The sequence below is a fragment of the Protopterus annectens genome, chromosome 9.part0 (assembly GCF_019279795.1).
Source record: "Protopterus annectens isolate FY-2018-M chromosome 9.part0, PAN1.0, whole genome shotgun sequence".
Classification (NCBI taxonomy): domain Eukaryota; kingdom Metazoa; phylum Chordata; order Ceratodontiformes; family Protopteridae; genus Protopterus; species Protopterus annectens.
Genome location: NC_056743.1, coordinates 1,698,335,398 through 1,698,360,510, shown reverse-complemented (window position 1 = coordinate 1,698,360,510; position 25,113 = coordinate 1,698,335,398). Strand labels below are relative to the sequence as shown.

Sequence of the window (25,113 nt, the reverse complement as noted above, 5' to 3'; positions counted from 1 at the left end):
ATGTACTGCAAGCTGTGAGTTCTCATTAGAATGGTGTGCTTTCCATAGTCGGAGAATTTAGAGTCCTCTGAGAGGAGGCTTAAGGTATGCACTCACTGAGATTCAACACGTTCTTTTGTTTAAACATTTGTTTCTGGGCTTGGCTTTGTAATGATGCCAACTTTTACTAGCCTACTTCTAGCTTGCATGTGCCTCTGCAAGGTTTAAAGGTCTGGACACACAGCTAAAGATCCAGCATGGAGTGTTATGTAGTGTCACCTTCTAGCATGAGACACTTATTTCTTGCCAATCTGAAATAGTATGAATAATGATTTACATCCACTAACAAAACTGTCACAGGTATTGCAACTGGAAATACTGCTGTAGTATTAGACTGTCAAGATGCCAACTGTTGTTTCTAGATCTTATATTAGGGAATATGAATTATTACTGATCTGAGGCTTATCTAATTAAACATTGTAGACCCCCGCTCTGCTTATACATTTAAAAGGAAATTATATTTTATTTATTTAGTTAGTTAATCTATCCTTTGTTAGTCTCACTAAGCTAGTAGCCCTTCCAGTTTACTGAACTTGCACATATTTATATGCCAAATTCCTGGCAGGTAGACGTATGTACTGAAATTTCAATTGTGCTATGAAACTTATTACATTTTCTATTTGCATTTTAATGTTAATTCTCTTCCTCTCTAGGAAAAGAAGACCTATGATGTGTCAGTCGGTGACTTTTATACATACTGAACCACTTGCCATTGGATACCAGGAATCAGAAAGCAAAGAAAAGTTAGAGGATTTTGCTTGAGTGATCTGAGCTTTTTGTTAGAAGGTGACATTGTTAAAGCTTTCAGACTGATATCTGCTGTTTATACAAAATAAAAAAAGGAAGGATATGATCCCAAAGAAATCCTCAAGTTAGATCCTAAAGGTTGGAGTATTTTTCCAGTAAGGGCCTGGACTTTGCAAAGGGTTAAGAGAGAGAGAGAGACAGATCATCAAAATGAAGAAGAGCATAAGTGTGTTGACCGTCACCGCAGAAGATGTAAGTAAATAACAGAGTTTCAGTCGTAATTATTCTATATTAATCAGTGCACTCTTGCTATATCTAAGTGTTTTATAATTATATTCTAACTTTAGCAAACCAAGGACCAGGAAGGAACTGGACCACAAAACTTATAAGCTTTCGTTTGTTTAATATAACACCATGAACTTCATCAGAATAAATACAAAAACTTGAAACCACTATTTAAATACTTGTCATGTGCATAAAATCATCCAATGACAAAATGCTTCAAATAAATTATTTAAATATCCATTATGATGTCATGAAAATTTAAAAATACACTACAAAATGTTTAACATTGCATATATATAAAAATACAAAAAAAAAAAAAAATATATATATATATATATATATATATATATATATATATATATATATATATATATATAAAATAGTCAATAATAAACTACTACACAGTGTTTCATCAAATAGAGCCCATTTTATGAACTACTACATCAAAACCTTTGTAACTGAAGAAAACACTTGATGTTAATAGTTTCATTTAGTCCTGGAAGGTAGTCAGCTCTTTTATCTGTCATTTAGTTTCCCTACATTCTAATAAGGCTTTAAAATTACTCACCAAAGGACCACAAACGACTTTATCTAAGACAAAGAATGTACATTTCTTAAAACTGTTACATAATAAAACATGTTGTGCCAGTGCATTATTCCTGTCTTTATTTCTCACTGCCAACACATGTCCTTCTGCTTAGTGACCTGATGGTCTTGCCAACATAAAAGCTGGTACAAGAGTTACATATTGCGAGATAAACAATACCCACAGAATCGCATGTAAACCTGTCCTTTGCCCAGATAACTTTCTTGAAATGTTTCAACTCAACAGAAACTGAATTAGCTATGTATCTACATTGCCTGCAATGACCACAAGCAAATGTCCCAACAGGGTCTTTGACCCCATTGTGTGATGTCTTAGAGGTACTTTCAAGTATACTTCTCATGTTACATTCCTTTTTATTCGTAAACAAGGGTTCCTTACCCAGGACTTTCACCAATTCAGAATGTCCAAGCACAACCTTCCATTTTTCCTTAATAACACGCCTAATAATGTCCATTCCATCTGAAATGGGCAATGGGAAGGCCAGCTCAAACACCTTGTTATATTGATTCACCCTACTTGCCACACTGAAATTGCCTCTCAAGATGGGACTAGCTAAACTGTCTCTAAGAGTTGCAACTTCAGCAACAATGTCACGTAACCAAAAAAATTCATATCCCCTGGCTATACAAAATCCAGTCAGTTTGTTAACCTCACCATTAAAAACAGAATCTTCACTATTCAAAATGACTCAACCTAATAAGTTGTCCCTTGACAACTCCTCTCCTCATATGTTGGGGGTGAAGACTGTCCCTGTGAAGGTACTGATTGACAAAGGTAGATTTCCTATGGATACTACTACTGAAACTATCACCAAGTAGTTCCAAGTGAATATCCAGGAAGTCTACTATTTTCCCAAGCCCTCCCAGGGTAAAGTTCAAAAAACTGGTTGAACAGTTCATGTCTTGCAAGAATGACTGGACGCTATCAAGGTTCCCCTGCCACAAAAAACAAATCATCAATATAATGCCTATAAAATAAAATATTCTTAGCCAAAGGATGTGTCACAAGAAATTTCTTCTCCCACATAGCCATAACTAGATTGGCAAAAGGGGGAGCCACTCTAGAACCCATGGCCACACCAGAGATTTGCTGAAAAATACTAGTTCCAAACTTGAAAAAAATACTTTCCAGAATCATTTCCATCAAAACACACAAAGTGTTGATCTTGTCATTGTCAAAGTCAGTTTGACCAGTCAAGTATTCCCTAAATAAATCAATTCCAGCTTCTTGATCTATACTTGTATAAAGTGAAGTGACATTGTGTTACAAAAATTATAGCTGATATATCAAAATTTTCCAAATTAAATTCATGTAACAACTCTAATAGATGCCATGAATCTTTTAAATAAAACCTGGAACTTTGAACAATAGGATTCAAAATTTTATCTAACCAAATAAAAATTGGTTCAGTCTTAGAATATGTTGGTGACATTATGGGTCTAAAAGGGGGGGGGGGTGCTTCTGTATTTTTCGACTTTAGGAATACCAAAGAGAACCGCTAACTTCAGATGTTCAACCTGTAAGAACATATATACTGAGTGTCTAATATTACCTTGACAAAACAAGTCAAATAAAGTATCAATACACTTAAAACACAATAAAACTTAATTTATATTGACCTGTTTGTAGTTTCTATGGTCACTCAGTTTCAGTATAGCATTTTTATAGTCCACAGTATACATAATGACGAGGGCCCCACCCTTATCTGCCTTCATTACTCTCAGATCCTTGTTAATAGCCAAGTCAATGAATGCTTTCCTCTCTCCGAGTAAGATTATCAGTACTGTGGGACCATCTACTAATGTCCCTAAAATGCTGTTCACATAGTGTACCAAAAACTTGTAAGGAAGAGCATAAGGCAGGATTATAAGTACTTCTACATTTACATTATCCTGTGGGTAAAACAGAAGTAGACAAACCATCAAAAATTAATTCAAATTCAACTTTCTTAAGTATAACATAAAATCCACAAATAAATTTACTACATTCACTTTGTTGGAAGGAATAGATGTAAAGCTGCGTTGTAACACCTTGTAGGCATCATCTGTTAAGTTAACATCACACAGATTTAAAATGTCTATACAAAAATTTAAGTTTTCTTTTTGTTGTTTCTGTTCCTGTTCTTCGCTTTCTTCCCTTGTCCCTTCTTGTGTGTGGCCTGAACTTCTTAGGACCACCACAGGGTTCTCTGCACCCCTAATTTGCCCACTAAAAAAGTTCCAGTCATTGTGGACACAGAAGTACCAACATTGGGAGAATTATTAACAACATTCGTGTTGCCAGCGTTACACTGAGTAGAAACAGAAGTAGAAGTTGGGTTGGTAGGGTGGCTTCTAGGTGTGGTGGTGTTTGCCTTACAAAGGTGCAGGTTTGAGGTTGAGTAGGGATAAGGGGGCTGGGCTTAAAATGGCTTGCTTGCAAGCAGTCAGCAGTAGTACTAACCTATGAACCTATGAACCTAAGTAACTGCCTCTGTAAGACCATTAGTACTATCAAATGCATCGGTTGGTTTCACAGTTTGTACTGATGCTGAATGTTTAGGTAAGGCCGTAAGGGATAGGCAATCTTGTCTTTATAGGCAGCCAAGTCCCGGCTTTGCATTTATTCCTTCCAACAAAGTGAATGTAGTAAATTTGTTTGTGGATTTTAAGTTATACTTGAAGTATTTTTGATGGTGTCTACTTCTGTTTTACCCACAGGACAATGTAAATGTAGAAGTACTTATAATCCTGCCTTATGCTCTTCCTTACAAGTTTTTGGTACACTATGTGAACAGCATTTTAGGGACATTAGTAGATGGTCCCACAGTACTGATAACCTTACTCAGGGAGAGAGGAAAGCATTCATTGACTTGGCTACTAACAAGGATCTGAGAGTAATGAAGGTAGATAAGGGTGGGGCCCTCGTCATTATGTATACTGTGGACTATGAAAATGCTATGCTGCAACATTTGAATGACCATAGAAACTACAAACAGGTCAATATAAATGAAGTTTTATTGTGTTTTAAGCGTATTGATACTTTATTTGATTTATTTTGTCAAGGTAATATTGGACACTCAGTATACATGTTTTTACAGGTTGAACATCCGAAGTTAGCAGTTCTCTTTGGAATTCCTAAAGTCCACAAATGCAGAAGCCCCCCCCCCCCTTTTTTCTGACCAATAGTGTCACCAGCATATTCTAAGACTGAACCAATTTCTATTTAGTTAGATAAAATTTTGAACCCTATTGCTCAAAGTTCAAAGTTTTATTTAAAAGATTCATGGCATCTATTAGAGTTGTTACATGAATTTAATGGGTCTATATCAGAACATCGAAGTTTTAAAACTTCGAATGTTCTAATATCGACCGTTTTGATTGAACTCTAAAAATAACGAAGCTGCAGAACACTGAATTCTTTCCTAGGGAAAGAATTTGGTTGGCCAGTTCTGTGGCTTCACTATTTTCAGCGCTGTGGTGGACATTTACGGGTCGGGTTCAGGTAAGTGTACGATTGTGTGGTTGTTAGGATTTGGGCATGGGTTAGGTGAGTTAAGGTTAGGGCGCAGGTTAGGTGAGTTAGGGTTAGGGTGCGGGTTAGGTGAATTAGGTTTAGGGGCAGGTTAAGTGAGTTAGGGTTAGGGCGAGGTTTAAATGAGTGTACGATAGTGACGGACCTTAGGTTTAGGGTTTGGGTTAAGGTAACTGGATAGATAGTAGGGTATGTAAAGTTTAGTGTAGGGTTAGTTGTAGGATTATAAGTGTATGTGTGTGTATTGATGTTTTTTAGGTCTGCTTATGTTGTGTGTATGTGTTTCGGAATAGCAAATTTTTTCCCAAGGAAAAAATTTGCTGTTCTGAATGTTCGATATTATGGGTTTCGATATTTTAGGTTCAATGAAATAGCGTTTACTATTTTCATCTTTTAATAATGTACTATAAATGCGATATTAATTTGGAAAATTTTGATATGTCAGCTATATTTTTTGTAACATTTGATGTCACTTCCCTTTATACAAGTATAGATCAAGAAGCTGGAATTGATTTATTTAGGGAATACTTGACTGGTCATACTGACTTTGACAATGATAAGATCAACACTTTGTGTTTTGATGAAAATGATTTTGGAAAGTAATTTTTTCAAGTCTAGAACTAGTATTTTTCAGCAAATCTCTGGTGTGGCCATGGGTTCTAGAGTGGCTCCCTCCTTTGCCAATCTAGTTATGGCTATGTGGGAGATGAAATTTCTTGTGACATCCTTTGGCTAAGAATATTTTATTTTATAGGCATTATATTGATGATTTTTTTTCTTTTTGTGGCAAGGGAATCTTGATAGTTTCCAGTCATTCTTGCAGGACCTGAATTGTTCAACCAGTTTTTTTTTAACTTTACGGGTTTGGGAAAACAATAGACTTCCTGGATATTCATTTGGAACTACTTGGTGATAGTTTCAGTAGTAGTATCCATAGGAAATCTACCTTTGTCAATCAGTGCCTGCACAGGGACAGTCTTCACCCCCAACATATGAAAAGAGGAGTTGTCAAGGGACAACGTATTAGGTTGAGTCATTTGACCAGTGAAGATTCTGTTTTTGATGGTGAGGTTAACAAACTGACTGGATTTTTTTGTAGCCAGGGGATATGATTTGTTTTGGTTATGTGACATTGCTGCTGAAGTTACAACTCTCAGAGACAGTTTAGCTAGTCCTATCTTGAGAAGCAATTTCAGTGTGGCAAGTAGGTAACAAGGTGTTTGAGCTGGCCTTACCATTGCCCATTTCAGATGGAATGGACATTATTAGGTGTGTTATTAAGGAAAATTGGAAGGTGTTTCTTGGACATTCTGAATTGGTGAAAGTCATGGGTAAAGGAACCTTTGTTTACTTATAAAAAGGTATATAACATAAGAAGTATACTTGAAAGTACTTCTAAGATATCACACGATGGGGTCAAATACTCTGCTGGGACTTTTGCTTGTGGTCATTGCAGTTTAATTCAGGTTCTGCTGAGTTAAAACATTTCAAGAAAGTTATTTGGGCAAAGTATAGGTTTACATGTGATTCTGTGGGTATTGTTTATCTCGCAGTATGTAATTCTTGCACCAGTTTTTATGTTGGTAAGGCCATCATATCACTAAGTAGAAGGATTTATGAAGATGGGTTAGCAGTGAGAAACAAAGACAGGAATAATACACTGGCACAGCATGTTTTATTATGTAACAGTTTTATGAAATTTACATTCTTTGTCTTAGATAAAGTAGTCTGTGGTCCTTTGGTTTGTAATTTTAAAGCCTTATTAGAATGTAGGGAAACTAAATGGCAGATAGCTTTAAGAGCTGACTACCCTCCAGGACTAAATGAAACTAATAACATCAAGTGTTTTCTTCAGTTACAAAGGTTTTAATGTAGTAGTTCATAAAATGGGCTCTATTTGATGAAACACTGTGTAGTAGTTTGTTATTATTGACTTTTGTATATTATTGACTTTTGTATATATATATATATATATATATATATATATATATATTTTTTTTTTTTTGTATTTTTTTTGTATTTTTATATATATGCAATGTTAAACATTTTGTAGTGTATTTTTAAATTTTCATGACATCATAATGGCTATTTAAATAATTTATTTGAAGCATTTTTTTTCATTGGATGATTTTTTGCACATAAGTATTTAAAGGGTGGTTTCATGTTTTTGTATTTATTCTGATGACGTTCGTGGTGTTTTATTAAACGAACGAAAGCTTATAAGTTTTGTCGTTCGGTTCCTTCCTGGTCCTTGGTTTGCTGCTTTTTCACTTTTACTTTGTTCTTTGCAGCTGTTTAGTCATTTTTATATTTTGACTTTACTTACAAGATTCCTTGAGGTCAGAATAACATATATATGATGCTTTATGATACTTATTTATGAATATTCATGGTCAGATGTCCATAGATTATGATTTCTGAGTCACGGCCTGCATTAGTGCTGGAAGTATTCTACAGTTTTAAGCAATATATTTTTGTGGCAGATATCTTGGAAATTTACAAGTGCCAGAAAAAATAGTTTATTATTTAAGGAGAGTTGAACTGGTAAATTTTGAATTAATAATCTATGCACAAAACCATCCTCAGTGTTGTTACTCCAAGTTTTCAAGAATGCATTACCCAAATAATAATAATAATCATAATTATTATTCTTATACAGATTAAGCAGAGGATTTTAACAACTGCTTTAGTTCATCCACTAATGTTTGTCAGTTTTTTTCTAATTCCATTGTTTTTAACTGTATTTGTTTTATTTTATTTTATTTTGGCTTTTTTAACCAGGGTTGAGGACTGATCCCATTAGACCTATTTCAGTCTCAGCCTGGGGATAAACGTAATACATATATGGTATTATATACAAAGTAAAACATAAAAGTAAAAGACAAACTGCAATACATACATGTATTACATAGAAAGTGAATATCAGAGTTGGCTTAAGGGTATAAAGACAATAGATACATGACATTATACACAGAGTGACTAACAAAACATGATGTATACATTCCATTATATACAGAGCGACTGCCAAAACACAGTATATACATGCATTATATACAGAGTGTCTATCAGTGACAATATTCTAACAGAGTGAGTAATAGATCTTTACTTATAGCATTCTTACAGAGTCAAGAAAGAAAAAGAGGACATCATATTAACCGAGATTAGGACAGAGTTGATTTTTGTGTGTGTGTGTGTGTGTGTGTGTGTGTGTGTGTGTGTGTGTGTGTGTGTGTGTGTGTGTGTGTGTGTGTGTGTGTGGTCCAGTTGGAGATGGAAATTTAAGAAGAGGTCCAACCAAATTTGAATGTAGTGACAATTTCAATAGTGTTACTCATGTGATCAAGAATTTGCGAGGTCTGGCGGTAGAAGTGAGCTTTTGCCTAGTACCAAAAAGCACTGTTTTTGTTTTAGAGGGGTTAAGCAAGCCACCCAACAGTGTGAGCATCACCTCCTGGTGGTAGTAGCTGTTGATGGAATACCTTGACCCCATGATGTGAAAAAGAGAGACTGTGCTGATGTTGATGCTAATTCATCATCATCATCGTCATCATCATCATAGGTTCATAGGTTCATAGGTAGGTACTAGGCTATCGGCCCAAGGGCCTACGTAAGCCTAGCCAACAAGGTTCCCTGGCTTTCGCCATCCAAGAAAGTTATTTTCCTGTGCCACTGTCGAGCAGAGACACAGAAGTGATCCCCGGGGTGTATTTCCTATTTCCCATCCACTCATCAAGATTTTTCTTGAAGAGTGCTAATGAAGAGCTTTGCTTGACATAGATGGGTAGCCTGTTCCAGAGTATGGGAAGTCTCTGGGACAGGAATCTATCCCTCCAGCATGTCCTGTTTATCATTATTATTATTATCCCCCCTTGTTGCCATTTTTCTACATGGGGTGTAGGTGTTGAGTACGCTGTTACCATCTCTCTTGATTCAATGTCACTATCCTAGCTTCTTTGATAGTCTTACCTGATTGTTGTGGCCTTCTCTCACATAGCCCATCCATCTCTCTGCTAAATGCTCTCATTTCTTCTTGCCTTCTTCCTGTCTTCCCAAATTTTCTTCACCAGCTTGCCTTCTGCTTTCCTGCATATGCGCCTGAACCACCATAACCTGTCCCCTTTGACCTTCTCTGCAAATGGAGCTAATTGAGCTTCTTCTCTGATGTCCTCAATTCTTAACCTTTAAGCCAACTTCAACCACTCCTTCCAGATACCTGAAGCTGTAAATTGTTCCAGAATTTTCCCAGCTGTCGTAATTTTCAGTTTTCTCCATTTGTTGCCATGGAAACCGTCTTACCTATAGTCATTCTCATCCTGTGTGCTTTCAAGTTTTGCATTCCATTTCCCTTTCTTTTGCTAAAGTTCCTGCTCAGAGTCTTCCTGTAGTACCACATCATACACATGCAACAAATTTTGTTGATCTATCCCTGTTTGCTAATGTAGTCCATCACCAGTATGAACAGCAGTGGACACAGAAACGACTCTGATGCACACTCACTCCCACTGGGAACCATTTTTTGAGCCTGAATACTGTTAGTACTTGTGTCATTGGGTCCTTGTACATATCCGGCACTAATTCTAACAATGTTTTGGCACTTCAAACCATCACAGGAGTGCCCAAATCAGGTTTCCTTGGACTTTGTAATATGCTTTCTCAAAGTGTAGGAATGCCCAGTTGAACTCTTTCCTCATCTCTAGCTTCAATTACTTGTCTCACTCCAGACATTGGTCTGGTCATGCTGTTAACTGAGCTGAATGCAGATTGCTCATTTCTCATCTTACTGTCTACTTCTTCACATATTTGTTTATCAGTTACCCTCTCCAGTACTTAGTGTATCAGGAGTTTGATATCTCTGTTCTGCCCACAGTTAGGAATGCCTCCTTTGTTTTTGTACACTTGCACTAGAACACTTATTCTCCAGTAATCTAGGATATGCCTCTCTCTGTACTGATGTGAGTACCTTTGGAGACATTTCTCCCCTAAATCGCCCAGCATCTTTATTATATCTGCCATGACATCATCTGAGCCTGCTGCTTGCCCTGACTTCATTTTCCTTAGTGGTCTTCTTCCTCCATTTAGGGTGGGCTCCTCTTCTCTCATCATAGGTTGTGTCTAGAGCAGTACAGCTTTTGTGGGGTTTTCTTCACTCAGAAGCTGCTGGATGCACTCCTTCCATCTGTCTTTGATGTCCTGTGGGCTGGTGAGCAAGTTGCTGCTGGACTCCCTTATGAAGAGTGTCTGATGACCAAGTCCTTTATTAGGTTGTCTTTGTCTTGCAAACTGACATAGTTTCTTTGTGACATCCACATAGTCACTTTCCTGGAACTAGCAGAGTGCTTCTAATGCTTTGCTCTTTGCTATTGAAACTGCTCTGTTAGCCCTTTTGTTATCCAGCCAATATTCCTTCTTAACCAGGTCCATAACCAGGTCCATCCTTTCTATGTCCTACCTTTTCCAGCACTCCTTTCTTTTGAAGACCCCCCCCCCCAGATTTCTGCATTCCACCACTATCTTTCATTGTGTACCATATTTCCATATCTGGCTTGGCCACATGTCTGTTCTGTGGTATAACACATGCTGCTTTGAGGCACTGCCATTCTTCTTCAACTCCACCTTTTTCCTCCTCTTCCTGAGGTGCAAGATCCCGGAGTATTTCAGTTAAACCTTGTGCTTTCTCTTCAGTCAGTTTCTAGGTATTCAGCCTGGTCTCTGTTGATCTTAGAGCCTACTTTGACCACTGCTTGCAGATGATTGTGGAAACCAGTGGTTTGTTGCTTTTGGTGACTGTTTCATTGGGGATGACTTTTCAATAGCTGATTCTACCCCAATGCCCTTTCCTTACTATGAGGACTTGGACATTGTCCACTCTTGTATATCATCTTCTGACTGTGTCTCTTGCTGAACCATGTTTTGGCCATTATTAAGCCATTTGCCAGACAGAAGTCTAGAATGGTCTCTCCTTTTTTATTCCTGTTGCCCCACCCATGTGGACCCAGGCAGCTCTCATGTTCACTTCTGTCCATTTCTGTCTGTCACAATATGGCATTTTGGGTCCGCCATTATCCACGCCAACTTATATTGTCCTGCTTTATCTGGTAGGTCTTGCAGAAAATGACTGAGCTATTTAATAACGGCATGAAAATCAGCCAGAGGTTTAAGTTCAGAGAGGAGACAGAATGGTTGGAGTAAAATAGGAACATTTGCTGAAGGTTAAGGAACAGCTATAGTTGACATACCTCAATGCATGTGCACCAGACTTTGGAGAAATCAGTAGACCTTTCTTACACTGGGTCTTACGACATTTCCTTCACCAAAAATCTCATATGAATTGACCAAGTTTACTGTTCTCAGCACTCACAATGTACACAGAATTGATTTCTTAGGATCATAGGAGGTTACTAGACTATTGACCTTGAGGCCCTTATAAGCCTAACCATGAGTTTAGCCCACGTTTAGACAAATCAGCACCCAATGCCCTTGTACAGCAGAGGGACACGGGTGGAATCCCAGGGGTATATTTTCTGTTTCCCATCCAGTTATCCAGGTTGCACTTAACAAGGGGTAAAGAGGTATTCTGCTTGATGTGGAGAGGGAATCTATTCCATAGATGGGGGGAGTCTCTGGGGCACAACTCTGTCCCACCAACAAGTGTTGTTGATGTCACAGACCAGATTGAGGCTGAGCGTGTGGGTTACTTGACTGGAACTTGACTTGTGAATATGCAGTAGTCCCATCAAGGAGGGGTCCGTGATAGTTTTGTATGCCAGACAGAGGTCACATCTGAGGAGTTTGTATGAAACTGAGTAGAAGGACAGGGCTTTTAGCCTCTCTGTGTATGGTAGATGTTTGAGGCCCTGGATTCTCTTGGTGAAGAACCTCTGTGGTTTCTCCAGCTGCTGCATGTGCTTTGAGAGGTACATGCCAAAAGGAGTGTTGTACTCAATAATGGGCCTTATAAAGGAAGAATACAGGGTTGTTATGACCTCCTTGTCCCTGGATGAGATGCCCTTACTTATGAGGTGGGCCATGTAGAAGGCTTTCGTACAACGGAAGCAACATGGTGGTCAAAAGTCAGGTTGCTATCAACCTGGGTTCCCAAATCTGTCACAACTGATTATGTGCTTAGGACATTGTTATTAATGTGATCATTTGTGGGGACATCACTCTCCCCAAAGGGGATGATGATGCATTTTTTTGGTATTCAGCTTGAGGCCATGTTTCTAGCATAAGTCATTTGTCTGAGTGAGACCCTCTTGGAGGATGTCCACATCACTAGGGGAATGGATGACAGCACCAAGCTTGCAGTCATCTGCAAACTTGGTCAGCCATAGCCCACTGGTTTTGGCCTGCACCTCAGAAAAGTATATCCCAAATAACAGAGGCCCCAAGACCGAACCCTGGGTTATGCCTCTTGTTATGGGTCTACTGCTTGAGGTGGTTTACCCTATTTTGACTATGTGGGTTCTATCAGTGAGCCAGTTTGCTACCCATCTGGTAACATATGGATTGATGCCTAGTTGAGAGAGTTTATCTACTGTGCCCGAATGAGGAATATTGTCAAAGGCTTTGGCCAGGTCAAAGTAGGTGGTGTGCACTGTCCTCCCCTCATCCATGGCTTTGGTGACTTTCTCAAAAAAGTCGACCAAATTTAGCAGACATGACCTCTCTTGACAAAGCCAAACTGTGTGGGAACAAGTGTCTGGAGGTTGCCAATGTCCTTGTTAATGAGGTCCATGATAATCTGTTTCATGGCCTTGAGGATCAGGCTATTTAGGCTGATGGGTCTATAATTTCATCAGTGGACACGCCACCTTTTTGTAAAGGGATGACTGTGGCTGTCCTCCACTTAGCTGGGACGAAGCTGCCTACTTTGACCTGGCCAAAGCCTTTGAGACTATTCCCCACCTGGGCATAATAGATAAACTCTCTCAACTAGGCATTGCATTTAGTGGAAGAAGATTTTAGTGCAATTGTATTTTGTATTAGTTCTGCTGATTCTACTACTATTATTGGAACTGTCTGGATGTATTTATTGCACACTGTTCTTATTTCTGCTTGCAAATCCTGGTATTTTATGACTTTGTGCCTCTCAGTACGTAAGACAATATCATTGGGTGAAGCAATTTCACTGATTAATGCTGTTTTCTTCTTGCACTACTATATCTGTTTTTCTGGCATATATTTTTAATTGGTCCTATTGTGTGCTCCCTTGTGATCCAAATTTCATCACTGATACTGCTTTGTGTTTACGTTTTCAGTACTTCCCATCTACTTCTATATTGCACTGTTTGCACAATCCCTATGGCAGTAGTGTTGCCTTTTTAGTATGCCTTTCAGCATGCAGACACTCACCCAGGAAAGTATCTCACCCAGCAATGAGGCTTTCGTACAACGGAAACAACATGGTGGTCAAAAGTCAGGTTGCTATCAACCTGGGTTCCCAAATCTGTCACAACTGATTGTGTGCTTAGGACATTGTTATTAATGTGATCATTTGTGGGGACATCACTCTCCCCAAAGGGGATGATGATGCATTTTTTGGTATTCAGCTTGAGGCCATGTTTCTAGCACAAGTCATTTGTCTGAGTGAGACCCTCTTGGAGGATGTCCACATCACTAGGGGAACAGATGACAGTACCCAGCTTGCAGTCATCTGCAAACTTGGTCAGCCATAGCCCACTGGTTTTGGCCTGCACCTCAAAAAAGTATATCCCAAATAACAGAGGCCCCAAGACCGAACCCTGGGTTATGCCTCTTGTTATGGGTCTACTGCTTGAGGTGGCTTCCCCTATTTTGACTAGGTGGGTTCTAGCAGTGATCCAGTTTGCTACCCATCTGGTAACATAGACAGTGATGCCTAGTTGAGAGAGTTTATCTAGCCGAGTGAGGAATATTGTCAAAGGCTTTGGCCAGGCCAAGGTAGGTGGTGTGCACCGTCTTCCCCTGATCCATGGCTTTGGTGACTGTCTCAAAGTCGTCAACCAAATTTAGCAGACATGACCTCTCTTGACAAAGCCAAACTGTGTGGGAACAAGTGTTTGGAGGTTGCCAATGTCCTTGTTAATGAGGTCCATGATAATCTGTTTCATGGCCTTGAGGATCAGGCTATTTAGGCTGATGGGTCTATAATTTCATCAGTGGATGCGCCACCTTTTTGTAAAGGGATGACCGTGGCTGTCCTCCACTTAGCTGGGATGAAGCCGCCTACTTTGACCTGGCCAAAGCCTTTGAGACTATTCCCCACCTGGGCATAATAGATAAACTCTCTCAACTAGGCATTGCATTTAGTGGAAGAAGATTTTAGTGCAATTGTATTTTGTATTAGTTCTGCTGATTCTACTACTATTATTGGAACTGTCTGGATGTATTTATTGCACACTGTTCTTATTTCTGCTTGCAAATCCTGGTATTTTATGACTTTGTGCCTCTCAGTACGTAAGACAATATCATTGGGTGAAGCAATTTCACTGATTAATGCTGTTTTCTTCTTGCACTACTATATCTGTTTTTCTGGCATATATTTTTAATTGGTCCTATTGTGTGCTCCTTGTGATCCAAATTTCATCACTGATACTGCTTTGTGTTTACGTTTTCAGTACTTCCCATCTACTTCTATATTGCACTGTTTGCACAATCCCTATGGCAGTAGTGTTGCCTTTTTAGTATGCCTTTCAGCATGCAGACACTCACCAGGAAAGTATCTCACCCAGCAATGAGGCTTTCGTACAACGGAAACAACATGGTGGTCAAAAGTCAGGTTGCTATCAACCTGGGTTCCTAAATCTGTCACAACTGATTGTGTGCTTAGGACATTGTTATTAATGTGATCATTTGTGGGGACATCACTCTCCCCAAAGGGGATGATGATGCATTTTTTGGTATTCAGCTTGAGGCCATGTTTCTAGCACAAGTCATTTGTCTGAGTGAGACCCTCTTGGAGGATGTCCACATCACTAGGGGAACAGATGACAGTACCCAGCTTGCAGTCATCTGCAAACTTGGTCAGCCATAGCCCACTGGTTTTGGCCTGCACCTCAAAAAAGTATATCCCAAATAACAGAGGCCCCAAGACCGAACCCTGGGTTATGCCTCTTGTTATGGGTCTACTGCTTGAGGTGGTTTACCCTATTTTGACTATGTGGGTTCTATCAGTGAGCCAGTTTGCTACCCATCTGGTAACATATGGATTGATGCCTAGTTGAGAGAGTTTATCTACTGTGCCCGAATGAGGAATATTGTCAAAGGCTTTGGCCAGGTCAAGGTAGGTGGTGTGCACTGTCCTCCCCTCATCCATGGCTTTGGTGACTTTCTCAAAAAAGTCGACCAAATTTAGCAGACATGACCTCTCTTGACAAAGCCAAACTGTGTGGGAACAAGTGTTTGGAGGTTGCCAATGTCCTTGTTAATGAGGTCCATGATAATCTGTTTCATGGCCTTGAGGATCAGGCTATTTAGGCTGATGGGTCTATAATTTCATCAGTGGATGCGCCACCTTTTTGTAAAGGGATGACCGTGGCTGTCCTCCACTTAGCTGGGACGAAGCCGCCTACTTTGACCTGGCCAAAGCCTTTGAGACTATTCCCCACCTGGGCATAATAGATAAACTCTCTCAACTAGGCATTGCATTTAGTGGAAGAAGATTTTAGTGCAATTGTATTTTGTATTAGTTCTGCTGATTCTACTACTATTATTGGAACTGTCTGGATGTATTTATTACACACTGTTCTTATTTCTGCTTGCAAATCCTGGTATTTTATGACTTTGTGCCTCTCAGTATGTAAGACAATATCATTGGGTGAAGCAATTTCACTGATTAATGCTATTTTCTTCTTGCACTACTATATCTGTTTTTCTGGCATATATTTTTAATTGGTCCTATTGTGTGCTCCCTTGTGATCCAAATTTCATCACTGATACTGCGTTGTGTTTACGTTTTCAGTACTTCCCATCTACTTCTATATTGCACTGTTTGCACAATCCCCATGGCAGTAGTGTTGCCTTTTTAGTGTGCCTTTCAGCATGCAGACACTCACCCAGGAAAGTATCTCACCCAGCAATGAGGCTTGTAATTGTTTCCAGCTCTGTTTTATAAAACAACTAAACAAGCATTTGCTTCTTTCACTTTTTCAGCAGACATAGTAAATCAGCATGTACATAGCTTCTTTTCTCAATTGTTTTTATTGAAAATTTTAATAAACCATTGATATATGATATAAATATTATAAAACAAATATACATATCTAAAATAACAATGATAAACAAGTAAAGTAACTATTTACAGTGTGTGTACTATAAAACAAAGCTTTTTTTAAAAAAAGAAATGCGATGAGTAGTTGTTAATTAATAAAGTCTATTTGTCAAGCAGTTCTTTGAATTTCAACCATATATTATATGAAGAGGTAATTCTAGATGTTCTTGACTTGATCGTGATAAGTTCAAGATGACAGACTTCAGTTGCCAAGTGTACAAATTCTTTCATAGTAGCAGTAGTCTGGTTCTTCCTGTTCTTGGTGATGACTTTTCCTGCTAATGTTAAGATACTCCATAAAAGAGGGTATTTTATTTTCTTGACACAAGTGGGAATAGGTGTATTAAATAAAATGAGAGATTTGGTCAGCATAAATTGATCATTAAAAATAGACTGTAAGACAGTATTCATATTATCCTAAAATGGTTTAAGTTTTATGCAGTCATCAAACATATGTGGCCAGCCAGCTTTAATATTGTTTACATCTCTTGTATCGTATGTCTTTATTATACAACAATTCAACTTTATGTGGTGTGATAAAGGTTCTAGGTAAGAACTTCCAAGAGAATATACTCCACTTAGTGATGAAGTAGTTTGTTTTGAGACTGGAGTATTAGTTTTTTATCATCTAAGTCTAAAATAATCCTGATAGCTTTCTCTGTGACATAATGCTGATTTCTTAATTACCTTATTTATTTCAGATAGAAGTCCCTTTCCAATTATATTCCGGTACTTTGGAATAATGAGTAAATCAATGAATGTGGGGAAAGAATTTCTAACTATTGATTGCATTACATTACTCTTATGTTCAACAAATTATCTACAATTTTAAATTTCTAACCACATATATTTGCTTAACTCAAATTTACTAATGATGTGTTCAACATTTTGTAACTTTCCATTGTCTTGTAATTGATACCAATATAACAGGTTTTTCTCATTAAATGTAGTCATTGTTCTTAAATTAAATGTATTAATACTATTTTGAGTACATGCAATTAGAAATACAAAAAAAAAATCATGCTTTATATTCAGGGCTTCTGAAAATGAAAATTTTAAAGGAGTTTATTATTGTATTAATATGATGAGAGTTAAATTGGTTTGTTTTTGTTTTCTATAAAATAGTCTTTTACTAATCAATAAAATGCATTAATAGCTATTTTAGTATGATATGATTTTTTTGTTAAATTATTGGGTTTACACCAAATACCTCCCTGAATATATTTCAATTTGGCATTATAATTGCTATTTAACCAAGAAATTATTGTTTTAACAATTTATGATAAGGAATATAATTCTAAATCTGGAAGACCAATACCATCCAATGTCCAATTTCTAATGTGATGGTTTAAAGTCAAGCTAGGTTTATTAGGAAACCATAAAAATCTCAGAAACAAAGAATTAGACTATTTTATATATATTTTTGGGGGAGTGGGAGGAATAAAGATTGCATTATATATAAATTTTAGGAAAGATAATCATTTTAATTAAGGAGAGTCTCTTTTCCATAATGAAATAAGATATTTCATTTATTAAGAGTTTGCTTTATGGAATGTATTCTTATAATTAAGGGTTGTTATAGCTTTAATATTATCAGACAAGATTATCCCTAAGTAAGTAATTTTACCATCTTTCACAATGTATGTATGTAATTTCTTATCTATTTTATTAATATTATAATTAACAGGTAGTATTTTAGTCTTATTCTCATTAAAACTGAGTCCTGATTTCTTCTGGAATATTTCTATTGCATGGAATACTGCAGTAAGAGAAGAATTGCAATCAGTCAAAGTTAACAGGATGTCATCTGCAAATAATTGTATTTTGGGGATTAAATCATTATTTACTATTATGCCTCTGTTTTTTTTTGATCTTATACAATTTGCAAAAGGTTCCATAACTAGAACAAAAAGCAATGGGGACAAGGGCTTAGTGGGTTAAAGGCAAGGCAGAACAGCAACAGGAATTACCCTGGTATACCCCCATTGAATTTCCCCTTTTGTTTATTTATTTACTTAGTTTTTGTATTGTAAAATTTACCATATCTGGGCATCTTTGCCTGTATTCCTCTTCAAAAATCTTAGATACTGTATGTTTATACTGCATCATATCAGACCTATTTTTCTTACCCATATCCATCTTATCTTTTTACCTTTCAAAAACTTTTTTTTTTTGCTCTTTATATTTTCTCATTTCTTTTGTTGCTTCTGTTTACAGGATGCCCAATATTCATTCATCTAGCTAATGCTTTATATGTCTGTTGCATTGTTTGTGAAATTATTATTTGCAGCTTTTAATGTTTCTTCTTGCCCAAGTATTTTTTTCCACTAATTTTTCTCTTACTCTTGCTACATTTCTTCTGTCAGGAAATCCTGGATTTCTTCCATAATACTAACAATATGTAATGTCTTCCTTATCCCCAATAGCCGACTTTATTTCCATTATGCCTATTGCTTGGCTATCAGTTTTTGTGCTTTTTTTTTTACAACTTCTTTCTTCTACTACAGCGGGGTCTCCTACCCCTGGCCTAACCCTGCACTAGGAATGTTTCTTTGTCCTTAGGATACACTGCCATTGTTTCTAGTCCTGGCACCAGTGCACACACCAGGAAAGGAAACTTTTTTTTATCCTGGGACCTGAGCATCCTGTCTTCTGTTTTTGTTTTTAACCAGCCATTCTCCTTGGCATATAAAAATACATCGATACATCAGTTCTATCTTGTTGGGATTTTGTTAAAACAGGGTCGACCATATGAAGGTACTCACCAAGACCTGAGGATAAATTCAGTTCCTGCAATACTACTCTCCTCTTCCTGCTGATTTCATCTCACCATTTGGTCGCCATCATTTCTTTGCATACAGATGAAGTTGCTGTTTGACACACTGACCAGTCACATACAGTAGTAGCAGGATAAGAGAAGACTTGCCATATGCTTACAATTTGTTTCTCATTCTTACCCTAAGTATGAGCATTAAGAAAACATCCAACATTCCCTTACATCTGACCAGAAAGCTGCGTTTAATCTCATCAAAAGTGAAAATAAACTCCCCAATGCAGGCTGTAGGGTTAGTGAAATGCATGCACTGCAGTACAGAGCTAGGACCCAGAACATGCATTCAAAGTATGAATACAGTTCGGAAATTGCTGGTAACATTTGTCACATGCTTCAGGGTAAGAAGCCTCCTAATCAAAGAGCCCAAAGCTATTCTTGCAAAAGGAGTGCTCATACCCTCTCAGAATATCATCCTAGGCACTGGAAAAATCAGCCTGGCAGAGTGTGGAATGAAGATAAAAAGCTTGCTTGCTTTTCTCGAGGGTCATATTGCAGGGCAAATCTGCTAATGTTTCTCTCATGAGATGGAAGACCTAGCAATGGGGATTCATCTTTATATTTCCTTTTTCTAGATAGGAGCCTCTGTGTCTGACAACCATCACTCAAAACCAGGTGGCAGCCCCACACAGGACCCCTTACCTATCCATTATAGCATATTACACAGCATGGGGGTGTAGTGGAAAGGGTGCTTAAAAATCCTAAAATCCCGAAATGGCTGACTATCTGCAGGTTACACCATGACTGGATGTTGTCTGGTTAGGGAGCAAATGTATATGTTTGCAACAACAATCAGGCAGATTATTGTCAAGTATGGAGAAGCTCACTCAAAAAAAAAAAAAAAAAATGATAAAGGTGGAAGAATGTAACAACTTAGATCTTGTTTTTCAGATAGATGTATCAAGTTTATTCAACCAGTCTAGACAGGATGCTCAAGTTAAGGAAAAGTTATAGAGTAGTATGTTCTGCAGCATCTTCTTCTGTACCTTTAGTAAACACGTGTACTCCTTGTGTATCTCATTGTGTAACAGTGTACCGCTAATACTGCAGAACAGACAGTCTCTTATGTACCCTTGGTATACCCATGTACTCCATCTTGTGTATCTCATAGTGTAACAGTGTATTCCTAGCACTGCAGAACAGGCAGCCTGTTATGCACTATTAGTATACCCATATATTCCTGTGAGTGCAGTACAAACCAAATCTTGTGCATCTCATTGTGTAACAGTGTATTCCTAGCACTGCACAACAGACAGCCTGTTATGCACTATTAGTATACCCATATATTCCTGTGAGTGCAGCACAAACCAAATCTTGTGCATCTCATTGTAACAGTGTATTCCTAGCACTGCACAACAGACAGCCTGTTATGCACTATTAGTATACCCATATATTCCTGTGAGTGCAGCACAAACCAAATCTTGTGCATCTCATTGTGTAGCAGTGAACTCTTAACACTGCTGAACAGACAGCCTCTTATGTACCCTTCATGTAGCCATGTACATCTGGGACTGTAGTACATACAACTTCTCGTGTATTCCATTGTGTGACAGTGTGTTCCTAACACTGTAGAACAGACAGCCTGTTATGTAACATTAGTATACCCCCCGACAGTTGACCATTGGATGTCGCAAAGTGACCCTCCTCTTTCACGTGCTCTACTGAAACCAGCAAAATTCTCACACACTTTCTCTGATCAGTGTTTGGGATAGTGAGGAGTATGAGGCACCTTAGGACAGTGCCATATATGCTGTTGAAGAGCATTATTTATTTATGTGCTAGTTTTCCATCCCCATGCACACACACTTTCTGAAGAATAGATATGCAGTGGGTGTGCGGGTGTGTTGTCCTGTCTCTGTGATGATGCAGCTGATACCCTGCCTCCCTAAAAACAATACCCAGTGTCCATTTTCCATCCCCATGCACACATACTGTTTCAGGAATAGACACGTAGTGGATGTGTTGCTGTGTCGTCTTGTCTCTGTGATGACACAGTTGATGCCCTGCCTCCTTAAAACAATACCCAATGTCCCCAGCCTGTTGGAGATTAACTGCAATGTGGTTATGTGTGTGCCCTCCCCACCAAAATGAGTACACTCAAGCATCCCACTGGTGCCTTAGACAACCGAGATACTAATCAAGCCCAGATAACCTGAGACATATTCAGGAATTATTCCTTTAAGTCATGACATGGGTTGCCATCTCTTAGTATGCATGAATAGTCTTGAAAGTGCAGTACATATAACATCTTTTGTATCTCGTCTTATCAGCATACTCCTGAGAATGTAGTAAATGCACACCCTCTTATGTATCCATTATTTTGTCAATGTACTCTTGAGATTGAATAACACACAACTTATCTATCCATTAGTATGTTAGTGTACCCTGGAGAGTGCAGCATGCACAGCTTATGTATCCATTAGTATGTCAGTGTACCCCAGGGAGTGCAGTATGCACAACTTCTTATGTATCCGTTAGTATGTCAATGAACCCAAGAGTGCAGTCCGCACAACGTCTTATGTATCCATTAGTATGTCAGTGTAATCCTGAGAGTGCAGTACATACAACTTCTTATGTATCTATTAGTATGTCAGTGTACCCCTGAGAGTGCAGTACGTACTTCTTATTTATCCATTAGTATGTCATTGGACCCCTTAGAGTGCAGTATGCACAACCTCTTATGTATCCATTAGTATGTCAGTGAACCCGAGAGTGCAGTACGCACAACTTCTTATGGCTCCATTAGGATGTCACTGTAATCCTGAGAGTGCAATACATACAACTTTTTATGTATCTATTAGTATGTCAGTGTACCCCTGGGAGTGCAGTAGATACTTCTTATGTATCCGTTAGTATGTCAGTGTACCCCTGAGAGTGCAGTACATACCACTTCTTATGTATCCATTAGTATATGCACATACACACAACAGCCTTAAGTGTGATGTAATATCAGTACGATGCACAACTTCCACATAACTCATTGCATATATAGCACATGTTCCCAGACAGGCAGAATGTCACAAGCCAAATCAAGCACTATCATAGCCCTTCTGGTGTTAGCATATCACATGAGTGGTTGGCATAATGGTTAAGGTGTCTACCATACAGACATAAGTTACAGGGTTTGATTCTGATATGGAGTAACTGGCTAGGCTTAAAACAGCCCACAAGGGCAGGGAGCCTAGAACTAACCTATGAAACCTGAAACTGTTTTTAGGGGCTGGCATAAATGATTTCCAAGCACCAGTCCCCACAGATAGTCCTGGCAACTATACTAATGTATACTCTGATGTATCAACTTGGCTGTGCCAGATAGAACCAAAGTAAAAGTTTCAAGGAAAAGCCACCCTGGTGGACATTTCGCATAAATAAACTATACAACAAGCGTACGATGCTGTTGTCTAAGAATACCAAAGGGAGGTTCCAACACTGGAAAAATATCCTCCAAGCCTAAGTAAACAAGTAAGACAACTTATAAAACCCTCTAAGGGCAACGTAAAGAAAAATGTAGTAAACATAGCTAAAGATAACCATAAGGCTTTCTTCACCTACATCCTTTGCATAAAAGGTAGGACCCATACGTGTGCTGAACTAGTGACAAATGATATCTCACACACTATTCCTGCAGAAAGTCCTCACCTACTAGTGGACAGGTTTGGCAAAAATTTCTCCCCTGTATTACCTCCAAACATACCATAGACCATACCTTCAACAGCTCTCCTGCCCTATATATCCAAAGAACAGGTCATGAAAGCTCTGTCTAAGGCAAAAAGCACAGCCTCTATGGGTCCTGATGGCATCCCAGGCTGCATTCTACACAAACTATAACAGGAATTAGCAACCCCCTTGGGCACCCTATTTAACCACAGCCTGCATACAGGATTTGCCCCAGCTGAATGGAAAATCACGACCATTATCCCCCTCCACAAGGGTGGCTAAGCAACAGATGTGGGGAATAATAGATCCATAAGCCTGAGTAGCCTTATCTGCAAGGCCATGGACTGTATCATCATGGACCTCATAAATAAAGATATAGGTGACCTCCAAACCCTTGATCCAACCAGTTCAGCATTTTAAAGTGTCGAACATGCCTGTTAAACCTAGTAAACTTCTTCATAAATGTGAAAAAAAAACACAGAGAAAGCGAAGAACACCAACTGCAGAAGCATAAAATCCATAATAGTTTAATACTCCAGCTCCACGGCTAGAAAGCCTTTCACAAAGTTAATTGTTTAATACTCCAGCGGCTCGGCTAGCAAGCCTTTCACAGAGTTAACTTTACAGTAGCAGAAACTGTACTATAACAAATATCACTTCCTTAACCAATTCTTCAAAAATGTGCCCAGGGCCATAGATAAGGGCAAATCTGTGCACACAGCATATCTGGACTTCACGAAGGCTTCTGACACAATCCCTCATTCAGGCATTATTGACAAACTCTCCCACCTAAATGTCAACCCCTTTGTTAGGTGGGTCACAAATTGTCTCACTAACCGTACACATGGTATCAAAGTGGGTGACTCCACCTCATCCAGCAGCCCTGTCACCAGTGGGGTTCCACAAGGGTCAGTACTGGGCCCCCTTTTGCTTGGTATTTACTTCTCGAAAGTTCAGGCCGAAACAAAAAGGCTGTGGTGGACCACATTTGCTGATGACTGCAAACTTGGCATGATCGTTCACTCCGCAAATGATGCCAGTGTACTCCAACAGGGGCTTACACAGACCAACGACTGGTGCTAAAGTCATGGACTCAAACTAAATGCAAAAAAAATGCATCAGTAATTCCTTCAAGTAAAAGTAATGTCCCTACTAACTATCAAATAAACAATAATACCTTAAGTATGAACACTGTACTGAGGGATTTGGACACACAAATAGACTGTGATTTAAACTTTGACCACCATGTGTCCACTGTAGTAAGAAAGGCATTCTACATTGCACATTTGATTAGTAAAGATGTAGCCTCAAGAGCAAAAGAGGTTATGATCCCCCCCGCCATACTAGCACCTTATCAGGCCCATAATTGAGTATAATGCCCCCTTTGGCATGTACCATACCAGGCACCTGCAGCAACTGGAGAGACTCCAGAGATTTTTAACTAAGAAGACCCAGGGTCTTCAGCACATGCCTTACAGGGATAGATGGACGTCTTTGTCACTGTACTCAGCAGTATATAGGCTACTTAGCGGAGACTTGTGCCTGGCTTACAGAGCAATCTCTGACCCCAACCTGATGAAGCTGCTGCACATCTGTAAGTCAAATGGGACTAGAATTACCCACTCCAGTGACCTAAATCTGGCCTGAGATTTAAATAAGATATGCTGGAGAGACAAATTTATCTCAAGAGGTTGCCACTTCTCTGGAATAGGCTACAAATTCATGTTAAGCAGAGCACCTCTGACTCTGTTCAAAAGGAGCCTTGATGAATGAATGGGAAACCAGAAATTCTTGGCAGGAATAGCTCCCATATCCCTGTTGGACATGGGCAGTCATTACTAATAATAGTCTTAGGCATTAGCTAGACTTTTTCTCTTGAAATATAATGGGTGTTATAGGCTAGGCTTAAAATGACCCTCTGGTCAATAGCCTAGTAACCTCCTATGAACCTATAAACATCATGTTAAATATGGATCAATGCCTTTTATCTGATGTTATTTTTCTAGCCCAAAACAAAGAAACAAGAACAAAAAAAAAACAATCATAACTGTCTTCCTGAAGTTTCTGTAAAAATCTCTGCACTTAGTTTAAAAACTAACTCAAAAACAAATCTTTTATTATTAACTCAGAACAGCTTCACTCATAACCTTAAATAAAAATCTCCCACAAGGTACAGCATTTGAATTG

The 25,113-nt window shown here is 38.5% G+C and overlaps 1 protein-coding gene across 1 annotated transcript in view; it reads left to right on the top strand.

Annotated features, from left to right (window-relative positions):
• Positions 1–692: 692 nt before the first annotated feature.
• Positions 693–25,113, top strand: part of LOC122810763 (cAMP-specific 3',5'-cyclic phosphodiesterase 4B-like) — a 699,070-nt gene continuing 674,649 nt past the window's right edge. Inside the window, exon 1 of the mRNA XM_044082324.1 lies at positions 693–1,038. Within this exon, the coding sequence (XP_043938259.1) occupies positions 997–1,038 (42 nt within the window). The 5' untranslated portion in view covers positions 693–996. The remainder of the gene's footprint in view (positions 1,039–25,113) is intronic.